A 24719-nucleotide genomic window follows, 5' to 3' on the forward strand; every position below is an offset into this window, starting at 1 on the left:
AAGTTATATCTAGTATGGAGTAATTAAGGGCCTTAGATGGGACGTAAAGATCATCAAAATAATGGAGTAAGATCCACTAGGGCCCCCCAACAAGAAAGAAGCGCATATTAATTAATTAGTTATCGCGGGGAGGATGGCGAATTAACCTAAGTTGGTAGGGAAATTAACATAAGCTGGTGAGTAGGGTGGCGAATTAGCGAAGGAATTCCAAAGGGTTCCCAGAATTCTAGAAACTCCCAATTCCAGAAGGTTCCCTAGCTACCACCTTGAGGTATTATATGAGGGGGAGGCGGAAGGGAGGCTAAGAGGTAGGGGCTGAGGCGAGGATGAGGGGGAGGGATTGTGGGGTAGAGAACAAAGGAGGGAGAGTGAGAGGGGGAAGAGAGGGAGGGCCTAAGGCGAGGGAGAGTGGCAGAGAGCCGAGAGCAGGGTTACTGATAGAGTGTGAGACCAGGGACAGCGGGGAGTGAGGGTGGGAAGAGAGGCTGAGGCGAGGGGGAGAGGGGAGGCAACACGAGGAGAGGAGGCGGGGGGTCGACAATCAGAGAGGAGTTGATTCGGGTTAATTGTGAATGAATGAAGGGGGTAGAGTGGTAACGCTAATTAAATAAGAGGACATTCCTGTGTGTATGCAGAAAAATAAGAGAAGCAGGTTACATGAGATGTTCCCTCGTGTCTTTACAGCTTGCTAATCGCAAGTTTTACACTGAGCTTGAAGGAGTTCCCTCGTAAAACGCTAATAGGTTGAAGGAGCTCCATAGCATACAATATGCTGATTAACACCGCTAACATTGCAAATTTTGTGATGTTAGCCGCGTTATTCGGATGCCCTGAGGCTAAGGCTACTTTGGCGGAGACCTCCTAAATTCGGGAGTTCCGCTTTTGGCGTTAGAGATTTTCCCCTACGTGGGAATGCACTCTAATAGGTTTTAGGCGCACGAGCAATTAGGTGTTGCCCAACAAACATTCTAATTAATTGGTACCACCGATTAGGAAATTGCCCCCAAATAGGAGAGATATGAGAAGGAAAAGGAAATGAGATGAAGGGAGATTCGTTTTTAATGCTCTTTTTGGCATTGAAGTATCAAGTGTGCCTACAAAAAGCATGCGTAAACATGTGAGGAGGACAATGGGGAGATTTGGAGGCCAGGGAGGCCAAACACGTGGCCGAGAGGGAGTGGAGGATGAGGAGTCCAAATCTTAAAAGGGAGCCAAAATAGGGACAAAAAAGGAACATAAAAAGAAGGAAAATTTGATGTGGGCAACTGTTAATGCATGCATCTATCATTCAATGTATTCGTCCCATAAGCAAGGGGATTTCAACGGATGGCAGCTTGCCACGTTGCTCCAATCCATAATAGGGGCCTCTAATCTAGAAATTAAGTCTCTTTAATGCGTCATTAGGTCGCCCTAAGCGCCATTAGTGTACCTGTAGTGTAGCTCGCCACGTCGCCCGCACGGGTTGAGCGCTAATGATGCGCGATTACGACGTGTTTAGAACGTGATTAGTGTTTGATTAAGGGAATTCGTTGCTCGTTGGCCACTTGCGCACGCCATCGCCAGCTCTTTTTTCGCTGCGTCCTCCTATCCACTGATGATTTTACCGTCCCTCACGCCTTGTTTCTGTCGGTTGATCTCCCCATGGCATAGTTGACCTCATTTGCCGAGTAGTTAATAAAGCTGCGCCATTGACGTTCCGGAGCTTCCTCACGACGAAATTAGGAGTCCTCACAAGAAGTGATGCTTGCAACAGATGTAGAAAACCCCTGCAGAGCGATTTCTGCCGTTTGGTGGCAATGATCTTTGAGTCCACGCGAGCTGCGCCTCCGATGTATCGCTTGAGGGATATCGTGGGTGTGGCTTTGCGGTTCCTTTGAGTGTGCTTGAAGAAGTCGGGCTAGTTCTGCAATCCCCAAAGGCACCAGATCCGCAAATGCAGCTTGCTGCTTCTGTTAGCTCCCCGCTTCTCAGTGAGGAGAAGCCTTCACCAGGCGAGCTTCTTGGAGCGGTCGAGCCCAGTAAAGATGGTAAGTGATAACATCTCTATCGTTTGCTGCGTTTTATATAACTCTTAACAAGCTCTATCGTTTGCTGCGTTTTTTGCGTGGGCACTGCACTGCACGTAGGCTCCATGTCTTAAGGGCATTGTGTTGCGTACAAATCATTCCGGAATGTCAGTGTAGTTTTGTTGATCACCAGGAGAGGAGAGTGATTCAGAAGATGCCAGGAAGGTACCGGAGATGGTTGGAAGAGCGTCCGGCTCAGGAGCTGGATCTGGGAAGCTACAAGGAGGAAGGAAGAGAAGTGCCTTGCCGGCCGAGAAAGAACACAAACGCATGAAGAGGTATACCGTTTTATGTTTTCGACTTTTGGGCAGCTTGTTGATGAGAGTCGTGAAGCAAGTATAAGTTCCTGGGAATTCGAAGTGTGTGTGGTTGGCCTGAGAAAGGCCTTCGTCTCCCCCTCATCCTTGACGCAGGTTACTCAGGAATCGAGTGTCAGCTCAGCAAGCAAGGGAGAGGAAGAAGGTCTACGTGAGCGATTTGGAAACGAGAACGAAAGAGCTAGAGCAAAGGAATGCCGAGCTGGAGGAAAAGGTTTCCACGCTACAGCAGGAGAACTCAATGCTGCGCAAAGTAAACAGTCTTGTCCACTATATCAAATCTTCTCTCGTCTCATCCTGCACGCCCTATAACATCTGGCCTTTCCCTCTCTTCTCTTTCATTTGGCCAAGAGTGGTGATACAGTCTTCTGCTCAAGGAATCCACTCTGTCCTTCCCGTCGCTATAATCTCCAACTATTGTGTCTATCCCTGCCATCGAAATCCTTCGGTCTTTTCTTTTCTTTTCCTTTTCAAAGCTTTCTTGTCGGTGGACTAGCACATAGATTAAGGCCGCTGCATCATTTTCTGTGTGCAGGTTATTAGGAGCACCTCTATAAGGAACAACAGTTCTGCAGGGGAGAATTGACAGGAACAGCCTCAGGTCTAGGCCCCCTAATTTATACGGTATATTTACAGGATAAGGTTCCTCAGGCTATGCCTGTAAGTACTTACCATCTGCAAGAATAGTCCTGCCTCAGGCCATTAAAATTGAGCTTCAAACTTTACTGCTTGTAACCGCTATCTTTAAAACCGGCCTATTACTGTAGTTATAGATATGAAGATGGCCTGAAGTAGAATTGCGCTTCAGCCTCATGAACAAAGAAACTTTCATGTGCAGCTCAATGGTACTCGACGCTTGACAAGCATCCTAATGAAGTTAAGATCTACATTTCGTTTATGTCTTACAATTCTCAAATGTCAAAGCTTGGTCCTGAGGTGATATGCAATAAGTGTCTTAGCTAACCTGGTGTACTCACATCCGAACCAATATAGAAGGGAAGCTTCCATATGTCCGTCCAAATTAATCTTTGACAAATAACTGTACATTTTTAAAATCATGGAGAAGGATGAGCCTCTGTTTGAACTTTGATTTGTTAACGTGCAATAGTTTTAGACGCTTGATGCATTGTCCTTGTAATACCCGGAGAAGGAAGCTCAAGATTCTTTGCGATTAAGCACTCTTCATGCGAATGGTTTGAAGCTTTTACATGGCTTGTATCAGTACCCTAATGCATGTGGTACCTACTGCACATACGAGCCCTCAATTTTGAGTCTGTGAGGAAGGGATCAAACAAACACTATATGAAATTACTGTACTTCTTTGTTGGGTCAGCTCATCTTTATATGTATGGCTTCCACTTGTCTGTCCAATTTTATGCTCCATGGAAGTTTGAATTTGGAATATCCATGGAGTAGTCGATATGGAATCATTTTGTCCCTCTTCCTTGTTTCAATTGGTTCAAATGCTATTTCATGGCCTCGGCTTCAACTTTGAGTATGATTATGCCTAGAAAGCCTCATTTCCTCACTGGAGTGGCAAGATGATGATTAGTTTACCTAATTGAATAGTGAACTCAGAAAACCCTTAGGAAGATATGAATGTAAGTAAGCTGAGATTGGACCTAAGGTGGCCTATGCATTAAAGCTAGATAGGGGGGGAGAAAGAGAGAGAAAGAGACAGAGATTCGAGGGGAGTCACAATATGTGAACCATCCATATCACGCCTTTTGTTGAACCCATGTGCTATGCTTACATATTTATGAATGATCCTCCCACAAGAGAGAGAGAGAGAGAGATCAATGATCTAGTATGATTTCCTTAGAGAGAGAGAGAGAGAGAGAGAGAGAGAGAGATCAATGGTCTGACATGATTTCCTTTCCTAGTCTTTAGGGAAAGGAAAATAAAAGTCTTTTATTAATAGTGTTCCTTTCTATAAGATCTCGTTTACAGTGCAAACTATAACGCACTCAAATATAGAAGTAATTTCATCTCTTCTTTTCACCCCACAACTTTCTCTTAAGTGCCTCATTAAATGTTTCTCCAAACCACTCACTCTCAAAGCAGCTGTTGACATTGATACTCTGACCTTATAAGTTCATGTTTAGTGAGATGAGAAAACATAAAGAATTGAGATGATCCACTCAACTATGTAAACTTGAAAAAAAGTAGGATAGATGGAGGTAGCCTATCAATCGAATCACAAGGCACGTCGAAAAGAGAGGTGGAATATTGCATTCTCTTCCAGCCCTAGCAATTTCCAAGCCCTTTATGTACCATACTTAGCAACTTAAAAGACAATCTAGTCAATAATGTGAATTTTAGAAGAGGTGGGATGGACAATTGTAGCCAATTAATTCAGTCACAAGGCAAGCATCAAGAGAGGTTGAATTTTAAATTCTCTTCCATCCTGGTAAATTCCAACTCCTTTATTCAACATACTCCAAGCAATTTGTGTCTCAAAACGTGTTGCCTCCTCACCTCTATGTCCTTATCTTCTACGTTGTAGCCCACTATACCTTTTCTCCCTTTCTGTGTTCTTATGTATACAAATCCAAATAGGGACCTCTTATCAAGAGCGTGTGGCTCTTTAAATGGATTATTCATGCATAAGATAATGTAGAGGCTTTTACATGAATGCTAGAGGAAACACTTAAATTGATTGAAAATGTGTCAAATATTTGTTAGCCCACCTGTTTTACCTAGACCACTCATCCCATCTAGCATAATAATGTGATTTGAGAGCCTAATTCTTAGCCCACCTATCTACCTACAGGACCCATCCCAACTAGCATAGTAGTTTGATTTGAGAGCCTAGCCTGTAGAGAATTCTTAAAAGCCTTGTGATTCTTAAGGGACTAGATTATTCATTGAGATGGGGCACAAAGAAAATATATTAAGAAAAAAGGGAGCTCATTTTGGGGCCCTGTGAGAAATTCACGATTTGTTCTCTTTTTGTTGATTCGAAATATTCAACAAAATATACACAAATATTGTAAATATGTCAGAGTATAGAAGAATAAATATATTCTTCTATATCCAATACTAAGTATTCCACGAGCTTTTGCATTCAATGCTCCTACAAGCCACTTTTTTCTCTTAATCATTTTGCAGCCACCTCCGCAATTCGATCTCCTCTGGAAAGATACTATAACTAATCTCGCCATAGCCTTATTTTTCAAATTTCAACGCTTATCGCCATCATCAACTCTTTGCATTGTGAAAAGGTAATGAGATTTTGAGGAAATGGAAAAACATTGCTCCCAAAATGGCAGCATCCAACTACAACACTACAAAACAAGCCAACAATAAACGACATTACCATCTTCATATTGATTTAGCAAAATAATATCCACCTCTGCCCAAACAACAGTATGTAGGTTCCATGCAAAGAGAGCATGAGGAGAGAAGACCTACATCATATTGACTTTTAATGTGTGATTGAAACATTTATTCAAAATATATACTCAGGAACTCTACTCCCCCATTTTTAAATCCTACGACATTGATGATATTTGTGGATGATGGAAATAAAGATATGTATCGATATATCACAACTTAGTCTGAAGTTGCACAAATGTTTAAGTGTCTCTATGAGCAAGAGGCAAACATAAAATGCAGCAGATAGCTGAAACCTCTAGATTGAAAGAGGAACTACATAACGAAATTGAAGAGCATACAAAGGCAAAAAAAAAGTTATGGAAAGCAAGATCGAAAGAAACCCCATTGGGGAAAACGGTGGTAAAATGAAAACTATGCAACCTTGCATAATTGAAAGCGGCAAGTGGAGGGTGCTAGCGGCGCATTCAAGAAAAACGGAAAGTAACTTTTGCTATTTGGAATGTAGCTATGTTCAATCTTGTTGCATGGATGGAGATCAAGAAAAGCTCTTACGTGCACATGCAGTTTGTAGAAAAACTTTGGAGCCTCAAAGGGAGAATGTTGCTCCGAACAATCTTTTCTTGAAACAAATAAAAGGTCTATTTTCAACTACTATTGCGAAAGAGATTATTGAGGAAAAGGACTTTAAAACCATCAAAGACAACGTTGTGCATCAACTTGTGGAAAGCAACAAAATTTATGTGAACTTAATCCAAGAGGCTCTTGATGAGAGTGGAGTTAGCAAGAAAGGTTACTTTTCTATTTTTCAAAGCAATATCATCAACTTTAAAAGATCAAAGGATCAAACGTGTGCTTCTTTCAAAAGTATGGAAGTTAAGAGGTTTACTCAGCCAACAAAAGTAGATGCTTTTATCGGGCATTGGTTGCGTATTGAAGGAATTTATGAAGATAAAAAAGGTAGCACTATGAATAATCCTTAGAATAATATTTTTGTTGATCTTGAACAATTATAAAGAAGGATGGTTGAATTCTATGGAATAACATGTGAAGAGTGCCAAGAATGACTAATATTTATTATTAAGATGGATGAATGTGAGATTGTTAAGGAGAGAAAGATTGAAAGAGTAACCATCATGCTAATGAAGAGAGAGAGCGAGAGAGAGAGAGAGAGAGAGAGAGAGAGAGAGAGAGAGAGAATTTAATTAGTATCCAAAAAACTTTCACAATGTGAGATTGTTAAGGAGAGAAAGATTGAACGAGTAACCATCATGCTTATGAATAGAGAGAGAGAGAGAGAGAGAGAGAGAGAGAGAGAGAGAGACAAAGGGAGAGTTTTGTTTCTTTAAAATTGTGAAAGTTTTTTGGATAGTTAAATTCTCTCTAAAATTGGACAGTTTTGTTTCTTTAAAATTATGAAAGTTTAGTTAAAATTCTCTCTAATTGTCCAATTTTAGAAAGTTTTTTGGACAGTTAAATTCTCTCTAAAATTGGATTTTGTTTCTATAAAATTGTGACAGTTTTTTGGATAGTTAAATTCTCTCTAAAATTGGACAGTTTTGTTTCTTTAAAATTGTGAAAGTTTTTTGGACAGTTAAATTCTCTCTAAAATTGGACAGTTTTGTTTCTTTAAAATTGTGAAAGTTTTTTGGACAATTAAATTCTCTCTAAAATTGGACAGTTTTGCTTCTTTAAAATTGTGAAAGTTTAGTTAAAATTCTCTCTAATTGTCCAATTTTAGAAAGTTTTTTGAACAGTTAAATTCTCTCTAAAATTGGACAGTTTTATTTCTTTAAAATTGTGAAAGTTTTTTGGACAATTAAATTCTCTCTAAAATTGGACAGTTTTGTTTCTTTAAGATTTTGAAAGTTCATTCGAAGTCTAAAATTGAATAGTTTTGTTTCTTTAGAATTGTGAAAGTTTTTTGGATAGTTAAATTCACTCTATCCTGGACAGTTTTGTTTCTTTAAAATTTACAAAACTGTCCAATTTTAGAGAGAATTTAATTGTCCAAAAAACTCTCTAAAATTGGACAGTTTTGTTTCTTTAAAATTTTTCTTAAAATTTTAAAGAAACAAAACTATCCAATTTTAGAGGTCCAAAAAACTCACAATTTTAAAGAAACAAAACTGGATCCAATTTTACAGAGAATTTAACTGTTGCATATAGCAAACTTTGGGAGTTGAATTTCATAGTGTGTTGCATATAGTGAACTTAGGGAGTCGCAAGCTACAAGCCATAATTAAAGAGTCAAGCTACAAACCAAAAATCAAGAGTTCTAGTACTGAGTCACACAACAAAGCGTGACTACCAAGGGAGTCACAAGCTACAAGTCAATTTTCATAATTGCAACTTGCAAGGCAAGTTGGAGCAGCATCAACTACAAGATGATCAAGTACAAGAATCCCATTAAAGTCCTCATTCAAGGCATGCAAGATCCACACCATCTCTTTATTATCTCAATTGAGGTGCTGCTATTAGAGTTTGAAAATGGTGAAATAGGATTGAAGCTCCTTAATAGCAATGTGTAATTAAGAAGCATTTTTCGTGTGATCCACATTTGCAAATTTGTGTGCATCATGTATATCTTCTGTTATATTTGGTAACTAGTTGAGGTAAGACTATGATTCAAGAATATTTTGTCTTATGAGTTATGCCCTAAAGTGATAAGGAGCTTCCTCCATGCTCTGTTCAAGGGAAGTTGGTTGGTTGTTGCATGAATGAACCATGTATCTTTTAGCATGGTATCGAAGCATATCATGTTTTCCAATATAGCTTGGTCGCAACATGATTTTGGAGATAAGTTATTGAAATATTTCAAAATCTACATCAACATTAAATGAAGGATTTCTTCTCAAGTTGAGAGATCTTAATGTAGTTCAATTTTAAAGTTTGTTGACTCATAAAAAGTTTTATTTCAAGATGACTATTTACATGCCCACCACCCTTAACTTTGGGGAGATTGGCAAACTTGATAGGTCAAACTATCCACTGAAGAAGATAAATGTTCAGAGTTAATTATTTGCTAGAGGTGTTTGGAAAATTCCTACTAGAAAAGATTTGAGACCCAAGGACATCAAGAATGTCGCCCAATCAATGGCTATTGCAATAGGTCCTATTGTAGTCTAAGATTGTGGAGTATGGGATGCCAAGGCCCTAGTGATTATTATATCAAAACTACGATGGATGCTATGCTTTCACACATGTAGTTGGTCGAAACATTAGTAGAAACATGGAAGGTGCTCAAGGATATGTTCAAGGTGAACAATGAAGCTTGAATACTTGACCTCAAGATTGATCTTTATAATATAGAGATGGACAAGGGAGATGTGTAAGACTATATCACAAAGCTAAAGTTGTCATAGATCAAGGGTGTCGATTTCTTTTAATAAAAATCATTCAAATCACCATATTGGTATAGCATATGCATCCACAAATGTTAATTGCCTAGGTTAACATTGTCACCTTTTGGGCATTCCCACACAATATTGTAAATATGCGCAATATGCTCATTAATTTGGTTAGAAGATGCCTTGAATCCATAGTGGCCCAAGAGAAATGTAATACTAGGAATAAGATAGTAGAATAGTAGAAGAGGAGTGAGAGCATATGGTTGGCCCTCCCTTTAAAAGGTGACTTGTATAAAAGGCTAAAAGTCAAAATTTGGTCTTCAGTTGTGGTGTTTTGAGAAATAGAAGCTCTCTTCTTTTCCAAGAGTGGTGTCTTGTGTTTCCCTTATCTCTTGACCTTTTGAATGCCTCTCATCCCCCTTCTTCTCTCTTGCCCCTTGCTTCCCATCCCCTCTCCATCTTCCTCTCCCTTCTCCCCTTCTTTTCATGAGGATTCACATTGCAACAACTCCAGAAGCCATTTGCATTACACCTATGGACTGTGTATGCTTGCATAGCTCCCACAAGGGAGTAGCTTGGAGAAGGAGGCTCCATCAACACACCTCCAAGATCCCCTTGACACATGAGTCACCCAAAGGCTACACATTTTTTGCACCATTTCCAGGGAGTTAGAAGTATGCTCTTGCATGAATTATAGTCAAAAACCACTCAAAGACTCAACTCTTCTTCACACCAAGCTACCAGTGCATGAATCAATCCCCAATCTATCATTATGCCTGACGGCGTTGTCGATTCACCATATTCAGGAGTGCAAACATAAAGGATATGATCATTATGACGGTGCGAATAGCTTGAGCATCACTTCACAATCGTCTAGTTCTCTTAAACGGGCTGCAATCTCTTCTAATGGAGTTCTTCCAGGCATCCTCTTTATCACATCAGAAACACATGCCTATACTAGGCATGACATGTAATCCACTACACCCAAGACCGTTTCGTAAGGTGGGGTGAGTCCAATACCAGACATACCCGACATCTCCACCAAAAGATGTGACATGAAGTTGGGGTTAATAAACTTCATGCACCTCTTCGCTTCCTACTGCTTTCAAACTGAGTGATAAAGCTCTTTGTCACTAGAAAAGGAGAAATTAAACAAATCTTTCATGCCAAGAGACCACACCATACTTTCCTCCCTTAGATGAGAATGAATATGGTAACATCCCAAGGGGGACGAGCATTTTCCGAGCGAAATCTTCCGAGCGTTCGAGCGAAGGAAAAAAAAAGCTTCCAACTATGCAAAAATATGATAAAAAAGGATTAGAAGAAAACATAGTTTCACTTAGAAATATGAAAAGTATTATAGGAATGTCTATTTTATACACGAATATTTATGTGAATCTTTGGAATGGCGAGAACATAATGGGATGGCTTTTGAAGAAATCCACATGTAGAGTAGACTTCTCTATGCAAATTCCCTTATGATCCTTCTTACAACTTTTTACTTAATAGGGGGTGACATTGAAAAACTTCTCTCAACCTATTTTCATGAAAGGGTTTCTCCAAAGAAAACTCATTGAAGCAAGCCATCAAGGTAGTTTCGCCAGCGAAACTCCTTTGAACAAGGTCTTTCAAGGTAGTTTCGCTGGCGAAACTACCTTGGACAGCACTTTTAAAACTGACATAACTTTCACATCCAATGTCCAAATATAGTCATTCAACCACTCAAATTGATCGGAAAACCCCATTCGAGCACATCTATGGGGTTATATTTTGGAAAACCTTGCATATATAGTATTAAATATTACATGTATTTTATGAGAGTGATATATAAGCCCAAGTTAATACTTATTTACAGTAATTTAAACTTCTATAGAAACATGTCCATAAATATCTTGTTATTAATACTATAAAAACACTTGAAAGATATTGCCATATGATATAAATGTGTTTAATAAGTAATTATTTATGTATAATATTATTATATTGAGAGTGATTATGAGGGACGTTTCTTAAATGAATTATTTTTCAATACTTTTTCAAGGTAATAACAAGGGTACAAAGGGATGTCTATGAATAAGAAGATTTATGTTATGTAAAAATGAATGAGTGACTAGTCTGTATATTTTTATGATAAAGCGATCTAGTTCTAATGAAAATAAAAGTGTAAAAACCATGTTTCCTAAAGAAATACTATTTTTAAAATCTCTTGAAAAACACGCTCGTATAAACTTGCTCATAGGTTTCTGCTCGTAAAATTGACGCATCCCATCCCAAGTGATGTTGTACTCTAGCATAGAGAGAAGGAAAGGATCAGCGGAGGCCATAATCTCAGCAAGCCGGTATGCGCCAAAGAGAAGAGCGATATGTTGTTGAAAGAAGATCTTGCAGCTCAACATGACATGAATTGATATATATCGAGGAGTTTGAAGGGGCTGATTCAGTCGGATGGGTAGGTTCCGGGGAAACATTAGTAATACTTTCGTTTTCTATAATTTGGCAGGTGAAGACCGAAGACCATGAAACACTAGATTGGGTGTTTCACCACACGGAAATACCAAGAATAATCAAAAGACAAGTGCAAGGCGAGAATCTCCATGTTGCAGGAAAAGGTGATTTTCAAGTAGAGTGGCACATGGCCGGGGATCTTAAAACACTTAAGTGCATGTAATGTGATTTGAACATCTCCTCCATGCATACCTATATCGGATAACACTTTTTCCAATGCTTGAAGAGCATCCTTTCTATTTTTTTCGGGACAGAGTTTCCAAGCAAATCCAATATATAAAAATACCAATTTCTCAATAATTCGACATAGACCATGCAATGTGCAGATGTGAACATTACATAGTGGAATGTCCAGAATGGCCTTGAAGTCAGGGTCAACTTTATCTCTATTAGATTTGAAAACAATGACCGAAATCAAGTATAAAACAAAAAATGATCATACCTGGAACGAGCCTAACCACCATACACCTCTACAAGTAGCTCAAAACACTCTGCAAACTATTATTAGACAAAGAGGCCTATAACTCTTAGTAAAGACATCATATCAAAGATTCAAACACATGTAGCGATGCATCTTGAAATGAACTTCGTGCTGATATAAGTTTCATAAGAAACAAAGAAGCAGTCGGAAACATATGGGCAGTTTACGAGATGAGGGTAAAAACTATCATAAACATAGACTGTCCAACACAGAGACTCATAACTTTTTGGTTATATATCATATATAAGATCTAATCACACAATAATATTTTTCTTAAAGAGATCTTTGCGCTGATATAATTTTTGTCAAAATCGGACCACTAAGCAAAAAGTTATGAGCAAAACACTAACAAGGGGTCAAACAGTCATAAAAAACACACATTCCTTCTATTGGTGCCGACTTGGGAGAATACTCCCTCCATGCTTAGACTTTATCAATGATCCAAAACCCATAGAGGTTGCCTTGGAGAGAGGAAAGGATACCCTTCATGGCTCGGGAAATGGGTTGACCATGTGTGCACAATGAGTGATTGGCTAAGAAGCACTTTCAAGACTTCGAAAGGAAGAAGAGAATAATGGAAGGAGAGAAGACTCAAGGGAAGTAATCTAAAGTGACCTTCATTTCCAATAGAGTGATAATCCACTCAAATGCAACTCAAAATACTACAAAGTCAAGGGAGAAGAATAAGTTTCATACGTACAAGAGGGAGCGGGAGCTCCAAGACTACTCATAGGAAGAGAATAAACTAGAGAGATATGGACTCAAGAGTCTACATAAGAGGATATCTACAAGAGGGAGAGAAAGGCTCCTAGAAGAGGCTTGAGGAGACTAGAGCTACAACAGCATGAGGCTCAATGGTGGAAGAGATGTTGAACAAGGGAGAGGAGGGCTCCTTTTATAGAGATTTTGTCACCCTCCTTCACCCATTTACAATTGTTGCCTGTAGATTCCTTTCCCCATCAATCACATAAGCTCGTATGTCACCATCCATGTCCTTTTTTGCTACTTTTTCCATGTGTCCCATCAAAATATTCCACATAGGAATTCTAGAATCAATCCCTAATCTATCATTATGCCTGACAGCGTTGTCGATTCACCAACATCTTCAGGAGTGCAAACATAAAGGATATGATTATTATGACGGTGCGAATAGCTTGAGCATCACTTCACAATCTTCTAGTTCTCTTAAACGGGCTGCAATCTCTTCTAACGGAGTTCTTCTAGGCATCCTCTTTATCACATCAGAAACACATGCCTGTACTAGGCATGACATGCAATCCACTACACCCAAGACCGTTTAGTAAGGTGGCTGAGTCCAATACCAAACGTACCCAATGTCTCCACCAAAAGATGTGACATGAAGTTGGGGGTAATAAACTTCATGCACCTCTTCGCTTCCTATTGCTTTCAAATTGAGTGACAAAGCTCTTTGTCACTAGAAAAGGGGAAATCAAACAAATCTTTCATGCTAAGAGACCACACCATACTTTCCTCCCTTAGATGAGAATGAATATGGTAACATCCCAAGTAATGTTGTACTCTAGCATAGGGAGAAGGAAAGGATCAGCGGAGGCCATAATCTCAACAAGCCGATATGCGCCAAAGAGAAGAGCAATACGTTGTTGAAAGAAGATCTTGCGGCTCAACATGACATGAACCAATATATATCGAGGAGTTCGAAGGGGCTGATTCAGTCAGATGGGTAGGTTCCGGGGAGACATTGCACCTCCTTCAACGACACCTCTATAAGTAGCTCAAAACACTTTGCAAACTATTATTAGACAAAGAGGCCTATAACTCTTAGTAAATACATCATATAAAAGATTCAAACACATGTAGAGATGTATCTTGAAATGAACTTCGTGATAATATAAGTTTCATAAGAAACAAAGAAGCGGTTGGAAAGATATGGGCAGTTTACGGGGCGGGGTAAAAACTATCATAAACACAGACTATCCAACACAGAGACTCATAACTTTTTGGCTATATATCATATATAAGATCTAATCACACAATAATATTTTGCTTAAAGAGATCTTTGCGCTGATATAATTTTTGTCAAAATCGGACCACTGAGCAAAAAGTTATGAGCAAAACACTAATAAGGGGCCAAACAGTCATAAAAAATACACATTCCTTCTACTGGTGCCGACTTGGGAGAATACTCCCTCCATGCTTAGACTTTATCAACGATCCAAAACCCATAGAGGTTGCTATGGAGAGAGGAAAGGATACCCTTCGTGGCTCGGGAAATGGGTTGACCATGTGTGCACAATGAGCAGTTGACTAAGAAGCACTTTGAAGACTTTGAAAGGAAGAAGAGAACAATGGAAGGCGAGAAGACTCAAGGGAAGTAATCTGAAGTGACCTTCATTTCCAATAGAGTGATACTCCACTCAAATGCAATGCAAAATACTACAAAGTCAAGGGAGAAGAATAAGTTTCATACATACAAGAGGAAGCGGGAGCTCCAAGACTACTCATAGAAAGAGAATGAACTAGAGAGATATGGACTCAAGGGTCTACATAAGAGGATATCTACAAGAGGGAGAGAAAGGCTCCTAGAAGAGGCTTAAGGAGACTAGAGCGACAACAGCATGAGGCTCAATGGTGGAAGAGATGTTGAACAAGGGAGAGGAGGGCTCCTTTTATAGAGATTTTGTCACCCTCCTTCACCCATTTACAATTGTTGCCTGTAGATTCCTTTCCCCATCAATCACATAAGCTCGTCTGTCACCATCCATGTCCTTTTTGGCCACTTTTTCCATGTGTCCCATCAAAATATTCCACATAGGAATTCTAGAAGGATTCCTCTTGACTCCACGCTCCTCCACATGCCTTCCACATGCTTGGCATGTGATCTCTCTTATATTATTGGAGCACATGGACATGAGACCCACCTCTTTATATGACTCACTCTTCCTATTTTCTAAAAACCCCATAATATCCCATACACAAATAACTCTCACCCCATACCAAGGTATTTATCATTCATACACATGGTATTTACAATGATCCATTCCACTCATCCTCTCAATCCCATACAATATCTTAGAAAATAGAAATAAGTGAGAGCCACTAGGCTATCACACTTGATACTCACACTCTTATCAAACATAGAGAAAAGCAATACCGATGCCCAATAAAACATATCAATTTTTGGCATCACGGTACGCACACAAAGGGGGGATTGGAATTCAAGGCATCATTTCCCACTCATAGGGTCTTTTCACGAGACTACATGAGATGGTAAATTTAAGAGGGTTGTAAATTTAAGAGGTGGTTGAGGCACTACAAAGATGATGTAGCATACAAATAGAAATCCTTCACTATGTCTTCATGAGATGACATGAAGTCTCCACTTCAGCATCAGTTTCTTCCCCCTAATGCTAAATCTGAGGCCAAATTTAAGAAGTGGTAGAGGAACTACAAATAGAGGCACTACAAAGATGATGTAGCATGCAAATAGAAGTCCTTCGCTATGTCTTCATGAGATGAGATGAAAACTACACTTCAACATTAGCTTCTTCCCCTTAATGCTAAATCTTAGTCCAAATAGGAATTAGATAATGAGGCATATTGACGACATGCATGACTAAGGTGGTACATTTTGCTCCTTCATGAACAGGTTGTAGGCATGGGCTCATGATGAGCTAGTAAAAAAAAATGTGTGGATGCTCTAAGAGGCACTGAAAGCAACAAATGACTAATTGATTGACAAGAAGTAAAAAAAAGAGGTTCTAAGAGAGGCATAAAGCATAGCATGTAGACCTAAGTATGCATCCTCGTTATTATACTCATGGAAAGAATAGGCCATAAACTTCATTCTTTGATAGTGGCCTCATAATAATGCAATTAGCAATGACTTGCATGGATGGCCATTCCAAAAAATAATTAGGGTAAAGGCAAATCCGTAGTTTGGAACGTACTAAGTAGTGGTAGACCTAGCCAAATTGATCTAGTTATGTGAGAGATTGCCCCCTGAAACAATCATTACAACCCATAACTGGGAGCTTTGCCAAATTTTAGGAGATCCTTGCTTAGACCATAACACCTTTCCAACTATTAGGTGCTATAGTGAACTGATAGTAGGTGTTTGGCTTTCTATATGTGACCACCTTCATCAATAGAAGGCAGTGCAAGTCATTATTGACAGTGAAACCACCCACAAATTTTTGATATGTGGGGATAGGGATCGGAAGGATTATGAAGACTATTAGCACTATAGCTGTGATGGCACATGCAATCTGGTAGTCGTTGTGGACGAAACCAAGTGTTTGGTTACATTTAACATTATTCCCATGGATGATGTCATCATAATACTTGGAGAGATGTGGTTGCATGGCAAGCAACATGCTGATGCATTGTAGGGTAGCGTAGTTGATCTTCTTCCATGAGGAGAAATGGCACATGGTGAGAGCATCCAAGCAACCCTCCACAACATCTATGCCCCAACTACTTTGTCAATAGTATAGCTCCAGAGAGTAGTCTAAAAAGCATAGGTAGTGTGCCTAATGGTGATATGAGAGAGGAGTTAAGATCTTATGAGCTGGAAAGGCAGTTGACATGCCAATTGAGGTCGACAAATTCTAAGTCATCACAATAAGAGTTGCCTCCTAAACGTGGCATTAATTACCAGAAATAGGTGTTATCAATGAGGGAATCCATTGATGAACTCACCCTATAAGGGAATCACAACAAGAGTTGCCTCCCAAACGTCGCATTAATTACCAGACATAGGTGTAATCGATGAGGGAATCCATTAGTGAACTCACCCTATAAGCTGACCTACGAAGACAATGTAAAGCTATGGCAACCTTCCCTTTGTCTCCAAATGGCTCTTGTGTTATCCATATACAGGATCTAAATGGCTCTTGTGTTATCCTTGACAAGTTGGGTGATCCCAGTGACTACTTCAAAATTGAGCCATTTGTGGCGCAAAACCCATTGGGTTTGGATGGGCTAGATTCGTTAACATGCTCAATGGTTGTGACCACACACACACACACACACACACACTTCAATTTGGGTGATCCCAGTGACTACTTCAAAATTGAGCCATTTGTGGCTCAAAATCCATTGGGTTTGGATGGGCTAGATTCGTTAACATGCTCAATGGTTGTTAACACACACACACACACACACACAACACATGGAGTTATTGGATGTAGGGTTTATCTAGCCCTTTAAGGGCCCTTATGGTGCCCTAGTTCTATCTATATAGATGGCTATGAATCGTTTATTGGGCACTCAACAAGTTTACCATGAAAAATCGATACCCTTGCAAAACACAAGGAAAATGCTTGACCATTTTGTGCATCTAAGGTAGTTCACATAGATTGACCTTTGCTATAGCTTCAAGAAGATCTAAATTATCGATGAGAATGTGGAGAAGACGGCCATGTGTATGCAGTACATCCTTTCATTGGTTCACCTTGACCTTCAAGCTCACAAATGCCTCAGTGACTTTGTCATCTCATATGAATAACATATTTGAGGCATCCTTTGATTACTTTGTGGGTGTGTACCTCAATGACATATTGACGTGTTCCAATACTCTTGAGGAAGGTGCTTGAGATTTACTGTGAGGAAAATCTTTACATAAAAGAGTCAAAGTGCACCTTTGCAACACAAATGGTGCACATTCTTGGGTTCAAGATAAGTGAGGGGGAGTTCTAAATGGATGAGGCACAGATTAAGACAACCGTGGACTAGTTGACTTTGTAATTTAGTCCTTGAGGTGAGGAGCTTCAATGGGCTCACATATGAAATGATAGCTCCCTTACAAATCTTACCTAGGGCTTACCTATAATAGCAAGCAACCATAGAAATGGACAAACACCCCAATGTAAAAATGCTTAATGAGTTTAAGGCTATTATGAGCTTGAGAATTAGTGCTAGTAGCAATATTGGAGTTTGACTTCTCCTTTGTGTTGCATATAGATGCTTCTCATGTCTTTGTGTAGTCCAATCTCAGCTTGTGGCATACAACAACTAAAAGCTTCTCAACCCACGAGAAAGAGATAACAACTTTGCTGCATGATGTACATACCTAGAAGCACAACATCATGGGTGGCCACTTTGACATTTTGACAGATAATCTCACGATCTCTTACTTTGTGACTCAACCCAAGTTAAGCTTAAAGCAACAAGGTGGTTGGACATCTAGGCAAACTTTGATTTCAACATATACTACAAGCTTAAAAAGGAGAATGTTGTGGTGGATGCACTAAGCCGAGATCTAGTCATCGTTTGATTTTTGTAGAATGTGACTTTGCTACACGAATTATAGGCTAAATATTCTAAGGGTTAGTTGGCACAAGGCATCCTCACATGGCCAACACCCTCGTTTAATAGATATCGAGATGCAAAATGGGTTGATCCTATTCAAGTAAGGAGATTGCATGTTTGCACTACCAATGTATTCCATGGGCAAGACATTTGGGGTAGGATAAGTCAATAGACCTACTCACTCAAAATCTTTGGGGGGCCCTCACAGGGATATGGTTGCACATGTGTAGCTACGTTGAGGACAAGATAGCCCAATAGAGGCTAGTAGGACTGTTGTAGCCTGAGTGTCTCTATAGATTTCAAACTACCATGAACTTGAGTAACAAACACTTGGGCATATTCATGGCAGTTAACCTCCCCATTTTATATGCTTTGAGGTCACATGTAATGGTTTAAAAATAGTATAGTTTTTCTTCAAAAATGTTGCCAAGTACCATGGCTTACCTCAAGAGATTGTTTTTGAGTGAGATGGACAATCTTTAGTGGACTCTTTTCACCATGTTCGATACTCAGCTAGCACTTAACAATGTTGACACTCTATATAATAGGGAACTTTCACAAAAAACCTGTAAAGTATATACAATGAACTTGGAACATTTTCATTTTCACCTCTAAAAAAGGTCTCAAATTTGGAGAAGGTGCAAAGTTTCAGGCAATTTAGTTATAATTTAGCTAAAAAACTGCTAATTGTCAAGAAAACCTTCCAATTTCAAATCCCAAGTTTTGTGATTTGTCTAGAAAAATATTTTTTAGCACTGCCTTGCAAGGAAAAAAAGTGTCCTCCCAATATATTTTGGACACTCATCCTCTGCCCCATGCCTTGAGTGAGTTCTCTCTCTCTCTCTCTCTCTCTTTCACTAGTTTCTATTTTAATTTTGCTCTTGAGTGAGTTCTCTCTCCCTAAAATCAACTCATGAGCTGATATCATCCTACTCTATCAATCTACAACACTCCATAAAAGATAAAAACATTGAAATAATGAAGAGTCACTAGGTTTTTTTCAAAATTTTCGTCGAGTGAGTTCTCTCTCTCTCTCTCTCTCTCTCTCTCTCCTTCCTCCTCTCTCCCCACCCCCTAAAATCAACTCATGAGCATCATCCTACGCTATCGATCTGCAACACTCCATGAAAGCTAAAAACAGTGGAAATAATGAAGTGAGTGCTCGGGAGCACATGTGTTGTAGACTCCAGTCTTTTTATGTGACGGTAAAAGTGTGATTCCAATTTTGCATGACACGGGGGATACACTGTTTTGCCACCTCGCATGTGATCGTGCAGCTATATATGGATTGAGCGTGCTAAATTTCCGAGCTCTATGGCGCCATAGCCTACGAAGTAACCTTCCTTTGCCAATTTGCCCAAGACCCACGTTGCAGATGCTTCACTTCGGCCGATCTTCCCTGTTTTTCAATGTCCACTGTGTTGGGTTGATGCTTTGAAATAGGCTTCCACTCGTTGTTGCCTTGGTTCACGGTTCTCGGACCTTGTCTATTGAAGAGAGTTTGTCTTGAAAAATGGCGAGCTCCCAAACCTTTTTCAGCAGGCGATCCGACCGCAACATCTGCGCTATTGAACACGAGCCGAAAGAGGGCGCCCAAAATTTGGTCTCTCAAACAGAAATCCCCACGCAATTATTAAAAGACGAGGCAACAGAACGAGGCCCTGGTGAGACCTTGCTCGTACAAACCCAAACCCCCACGCAATCACTTGCTCATGAAGTGCATCAAGAAACTCAGCTAATTGATGGAAGCACAGAGGGCTTAACTTTGGCGAATCATAGCGATGGAGAAGGATCTGGGGACACTGAAGTACTTCCTCATGATGTCGATTCGCATTGCAGTGAGTCAGGTTGTGAGGAAGAAGTAGCGTCTGGTATCAATTCAGGAGGGATAAAACTTTATGCAGACAATCAGTTGCCTCAGGGCATCTCTTCTGCTCTTGGGTTGATGCAGGAAGCTACCACCAATGAAGAAAACAACCAAAGAGGACTTGCAGACCATGGAACTACTGCCGTCGCCCCAACAGAACTTAATGTTGTTGAAAAATTCCAGGAATTGCTGGATTCAGATGCCACAACTGAAGAAGGGGAGGTGGAAGATGTGGGCTACGTAGAGGCAGTCGCAGAGTCCAGGCCTTATGATGACCAGAGAGAAAATGAAGGTGCTTTTATCCCCCCTCGCTTATGGAAAGATTAGGAAGGTGACTTTTTTTGTTTTTTTCTAATTGTAAAATCAGGCTACTTGAAGGAGAGTTCCTTATATTGCAATAGCTTGTCATCTACAACTTATACTGGCTCTAGTGCTACAAAATCTGTGTTAGAATGCCATTGCAAGCGTTGCATGTGGAGGCTATAAGGTGTCGGGCGATCTAACAGCACAAGTTTTGAAACATCTTGTAGCAGGCGCTGTGTGTAGACCTTCATCAGGAACAAAGGCAAATCGGAGGTGCCTTTTAGTCTCCTCTTCAACAACACTGCTAATGGAACATTTATGAGACAGACTTTTCGTTTTAAAAATTCCAAGCATATTCAGAGAAGATTTGCCTTTAAAAATAAAATACTGGTCTCAACAGTGAAAAAGGGGAATATCAGTAGCTTTGGCAGATTTAGGAATAAGAGAAATGACTGAATGCATATGGGGGGAAATAATGGTAGTGACTTTGCCTATAATATACTCCCTTGTCGTGCTTGAAGAGCACACTGGGCTGTGGTGGCATGAAGTTTGTCAGAATTTCAATGCAAGCGGTTTGATGTAGAGGCTATAAGGCATGAGAAATCTGGTAGGTAGATTGTATGCAGTCCTCATTGCTACTTGAATAAGATAAGCAGGACGGAAAAGCTGCCCTTTTGTTGTTAAGTCTTTGGGGGTTTGCTAGATTTTTGTACCGAATGTAGCAGACCTATTATGCAGGCAAGACACTATGAACCATTGATGCATAATCTTTTAGGATTACAAGATATTACAGATTGAGTCAAATGGAGAGGAGCTTCTTTAAATTTCAAACTATTTTCTTGGAAATATAGGGTCAAAATTGTTTGGAAAGATTCTAATCATAACGACTTGTGGTGGCAGGCATTGACTATGCATCGAGGGAGGGAAAAGTTTCAATTTGCAATTTGCAAAAAGCAATGGATTCATTCTTGGTGTCCAATGAAAAGATGGACAAGGAACAGCACCTAGAAATCTCAAATAAATGTGAAAATAGCCCTCAGCAAGAAGTAAATTTGATTGAAGATATGAAAGGTAGCCCATCCAAGAAGTATTTTGAAGCACTAGAACCTGGATTGCAGGCCAGAGGAAATGACTCTGACACAAGTCAAGCTATTCTTTCTTCAATGCAAACGCCCAAAACAGCATTGGTGTCTGGTGTGACTAAACACTCTCCTTGCATGTCTACTTCTAGATCAAGGTCCAGAAGTATTGCATCTGTACGTGCATCATCCTTGCGTGCTTCTGGGCTTCATGCAACTGCCCGGAATGCATCAATTAGATCTGCTGGAAAAGATACCGTGGACAAGTATGACTCTGATGCTACTATTGAGCTGGATCCTGAGATGATTGAGGTTCTGCCACCGTATGGCAAGGCTTTAAAGAAGTTGAAATGTGGTGAGGATCTTGCAGAGAGTATTTCAGTGTCATATGAGTCCCTCACCCCAGATATGAAGAAATTTACTGGTTTTCTCCAACCAAACAGGGCAACAGGGGAGGGCCATGTTTCTGGTGGTGAAAAGTGTGAACGGAGGGGGCAATTTAGACAGCTGAGTGGCCAAAAAGTGAGAAAATTATTTTTGGATTTGAAGGAGAGGTCAGATGACGTTCCAGCAAGTGGTCCTGACCAAGCTTTAACAGTTGATGAGGGAGGTACTAATAATCCAGAAGTTACAGCTTTGGACAATGGTGAAACTGGATTTGGCAATGCTTCAGAAAAGACCATAGATGTGACCCATGCTTTGGGCGAAGGACCTAGGAATCTTTTTCACCAGGGCTCTGTGCCATCTGGATTTGTAGCAGCATCTGCTAATTTGAGCTATTTGGAATCTCAGGAACCTGGTGAAGAATCACAACTGAATGCTTTAAATATGGTTGACAAGCTTGTTTGGTTGAATGCAACTGGTATTGCTCAGGATACCGGACCAAACATGGTACCACAAGAACACTGTGTGAGAGGTTCTCAATGTGTTAAGGGCCTGCAATCCTTAGCACACACTGCAGAATTAAAGAATAGACATGAGAAAATGGGAGTATATGATTGGGTTGACAGTCAAGAAGAAGAAGATGCCGCAGACATCAAAGAAGTTTCTGGTCCTCCCTCTAGAGGACGGAAAAAAGGGCTAGGAGGTCCCAAGCTCATCAAAGGTAGAAGAAGACAGACTGGATTTCAACAGCACAGGGCCAAATCTGGCTTGCAAGCAGAAAATAGAAGTGATGGAACTGTAGCCAAGGAAAAAGTTATGGCTTCTGGGCGGATGGTTGCTTCAAAGATGAAGTCTGACACTGCAAGTGAGCATCTTGTGAGCAAGAACACGAATCCTCAAATGTCTCCAGCTGCACTAGCAAGAAATACACGTAGAATAGGAAATGGACAAGTCCAGAAGGCAGAGAATGCTTCCGGTTTGGAAAACCTACCCTGCATTGATGGGGGACAGAAAAGGCCCATCAAAGAATCAAGGAAACTCAATAACCACAAGGCTGGAAGTGGTGTAGGTCACCCAGGCATGGTTGATAAGGAAATGAAGTTGCCATGTACAAATGAAAGCAGTCATAACGAAACAACAGGATCTCGTGGAGCAATCGACAACCAGACGTCTATTGAGGCAGCACGTAAAGTGACACACGAGTTGGTGAATGATGATGTGTTGCCAACGGGTAAAGGAAAGGAAAGAAACCGGGTTGAATTAAAAATTCATCATAATGAAAAGCCGAAGCGCAGTAATGCCAAGGGAATCAAGTTGACAAAATCCAGTGTTGGGAAGGATGATGCTCAGCAGGATACAAAAAGGCATAAAACAAGGTCAGGAATTGCAGAGTCAACAACTTTGTCTCAACCTAAAGGTAGGAAGCAAGTTACTTGGGCTGGCAGTGCCAAAGGACAAGAAAGTAATGCAATAAAGGAAGAACTTCCGAAAAGAGGCCCTAAGACCAGGTCAAAAGTACAAATTTTAAAAAATGCGCTGACTGACAGCAGTACTGATGAGCCACGCAGAGGAGCGAACACTACAAATGACGATGACACTCAGAGTAATGCAAAAACTGGGTCGATGATTAAGAGAAAGGAACGGAACAAGGCATCAGTCTCTTTAAAACAACCGATGGCAGCTGACTCAAGTGATTTGGGCATGAGTAGCTCAAGCATCAGAAAAGAGGGTTGGACAATGAAAAAGAGATACCTGCCACGGCATTCGACTATACCTATGGGTCATCAGGATGCAATTAATGAAGTTGATGGAGGCCTGAAGGTGGATATAAATACACCACAAACAAGAGGCCTGAAAAATGTGTTGGCTGGCAGCAGTGCAGATGAGCAAACGGGAGTAAAAACTGCCACAAGTGATTTAGTCACACATAGTAAGATGAAAAGGAAGCCAATGATTCAGAGAGAGAAACAAGACAAGGCAGTAGTCTTCTCAAAGCAAAAAATGGCAGCTGACTTGTCTGTCTTAGATGTGTTTAAACCAAGAGAGGGGGAAGATGGGTTGATGAAGAAGAAAAGATACTTCACACGACAACAGCCAAAGGATGCAGTAAACAATATCGATGAGGGCTTGAATGCAGATTATAACTCTGTTGCATTACCTGCATCCTCTGATGGAAAGGAAGCTCATGCTCTAGGTGATGCCAACAACTCTCAAAACTGTACGAAGAATAGGAAGAGGAATAGGGAAGTGGCAGATGTAAATATCTCTGACTCTGTGGAACCTCAGAGAAGGAAGGCTGACAAACCTGTTCCAAAGCTTAGCGGGTCAGGTTCTGACATTCGTGACGTTTCAAGTTTGCGAAAGTCAAGGACAACAAGGAGAAATATGGAGGTTGAGTCTGATCGGCATGACGCTGGTGGATCAGTCCCTGATGGGCTGAGATTACAAATCGACTTATGTAAAAAAGATGGTGAAAATGACAGACAAGGTGCAGGTACTGTTGTAAAACCTGACAAGCCAAGCAAAGGGAAACAAGGCAAAAAAGCAGCTGGTTTTGAAACTATAGCGAACCCAGATTTCTCTCTATTTGAGGAAGGAAGGAGGAAGAAACGACACTCAGGTTGCATTCGTGTCCTCTTCAGCCACAGTTTACCTGAAGACACCACTAAGCATCAAAAGAAGGCAAGGAGATCCTTAACAATAAATGCAAGGGTTTTTTTACATCTGGAGTGAAGAGGTT

The 24719-nt window shown here is 40.3% G+C and overlaps 2 protein-coding genes across 4 annotated transcripts in view; both read left to right on the plus strand.

Moving 5' to 3' along the window:
- Window positions 1–1603: 1603 nt before the first annotated feature.
- Window positions 1604–3355, plus strand: LOC147895127 (transcription factor HY5-like). Of its 2 annotated transcripts, none has more exons than XM_087384012.1 (4): window positions 1604–2027; window positions 2200–2344; window positions 2480–2636; window positions 2919–3355. In XM_087384012.1, the coding sequence occupies exons 1-4, from the start codon at window positions 1934–1936 to the stop codon at window positions 2967–2969; spliced, it is 447 nt and encodes a 148-aa protein (XP_087240138.1). In that variant the 5' UTR covers window positions 1604–1933; the 3' UTR covers window positions 2970–3355. The 2 variants fall into 2 exon arrangements, with proteins under 2 accessions (XP_087240138.1, XP_087240140.1); XM_087384014.1 differs by having other exon boundaries at window positions 2489–2636.
- Window positions 3356–19528: 16173 nt separating this feature from the next.
- LOC147895128 (uncharacterized) overlaps window positions 19529–24719 on the plus strand; it is a 60545-nt gene continuing 55354 nt past the window's right edge. For both annotated transcript variants that reach the window (XM_087383391.1, XM_087383392.1), the window contains exons 1-2: window positions 19529–20505; window positions 21417–24661. In XM_087383391.1, the coding sequence (XP_087239517.1) occupies window positions 19860–20505; window positions 21417–24661 (3891 nt within the window). In that variant the 5' untranslated portion in view covers window positions 19529–19859. The remainder of the gene's footprint in view (window positions 20506–21416; window positions 24662–24719) is intronic.

This window comes from Dipteris shenzhenensis, chromosome 13 (assembly GCF_047967505.1).
Source record: "Dipteris shenzhenensis isolate YYH24624 ecotype China chromosome 13, Dip_SZ_1.0, whole genome shotgun sequence".
NCBI lineage: Eukaryota > Viridiplantae > Streptophyta > Polypodiopsida > Gleicheniales > Dipteridaceae > Dipteris > Dipteris shenzhenensis.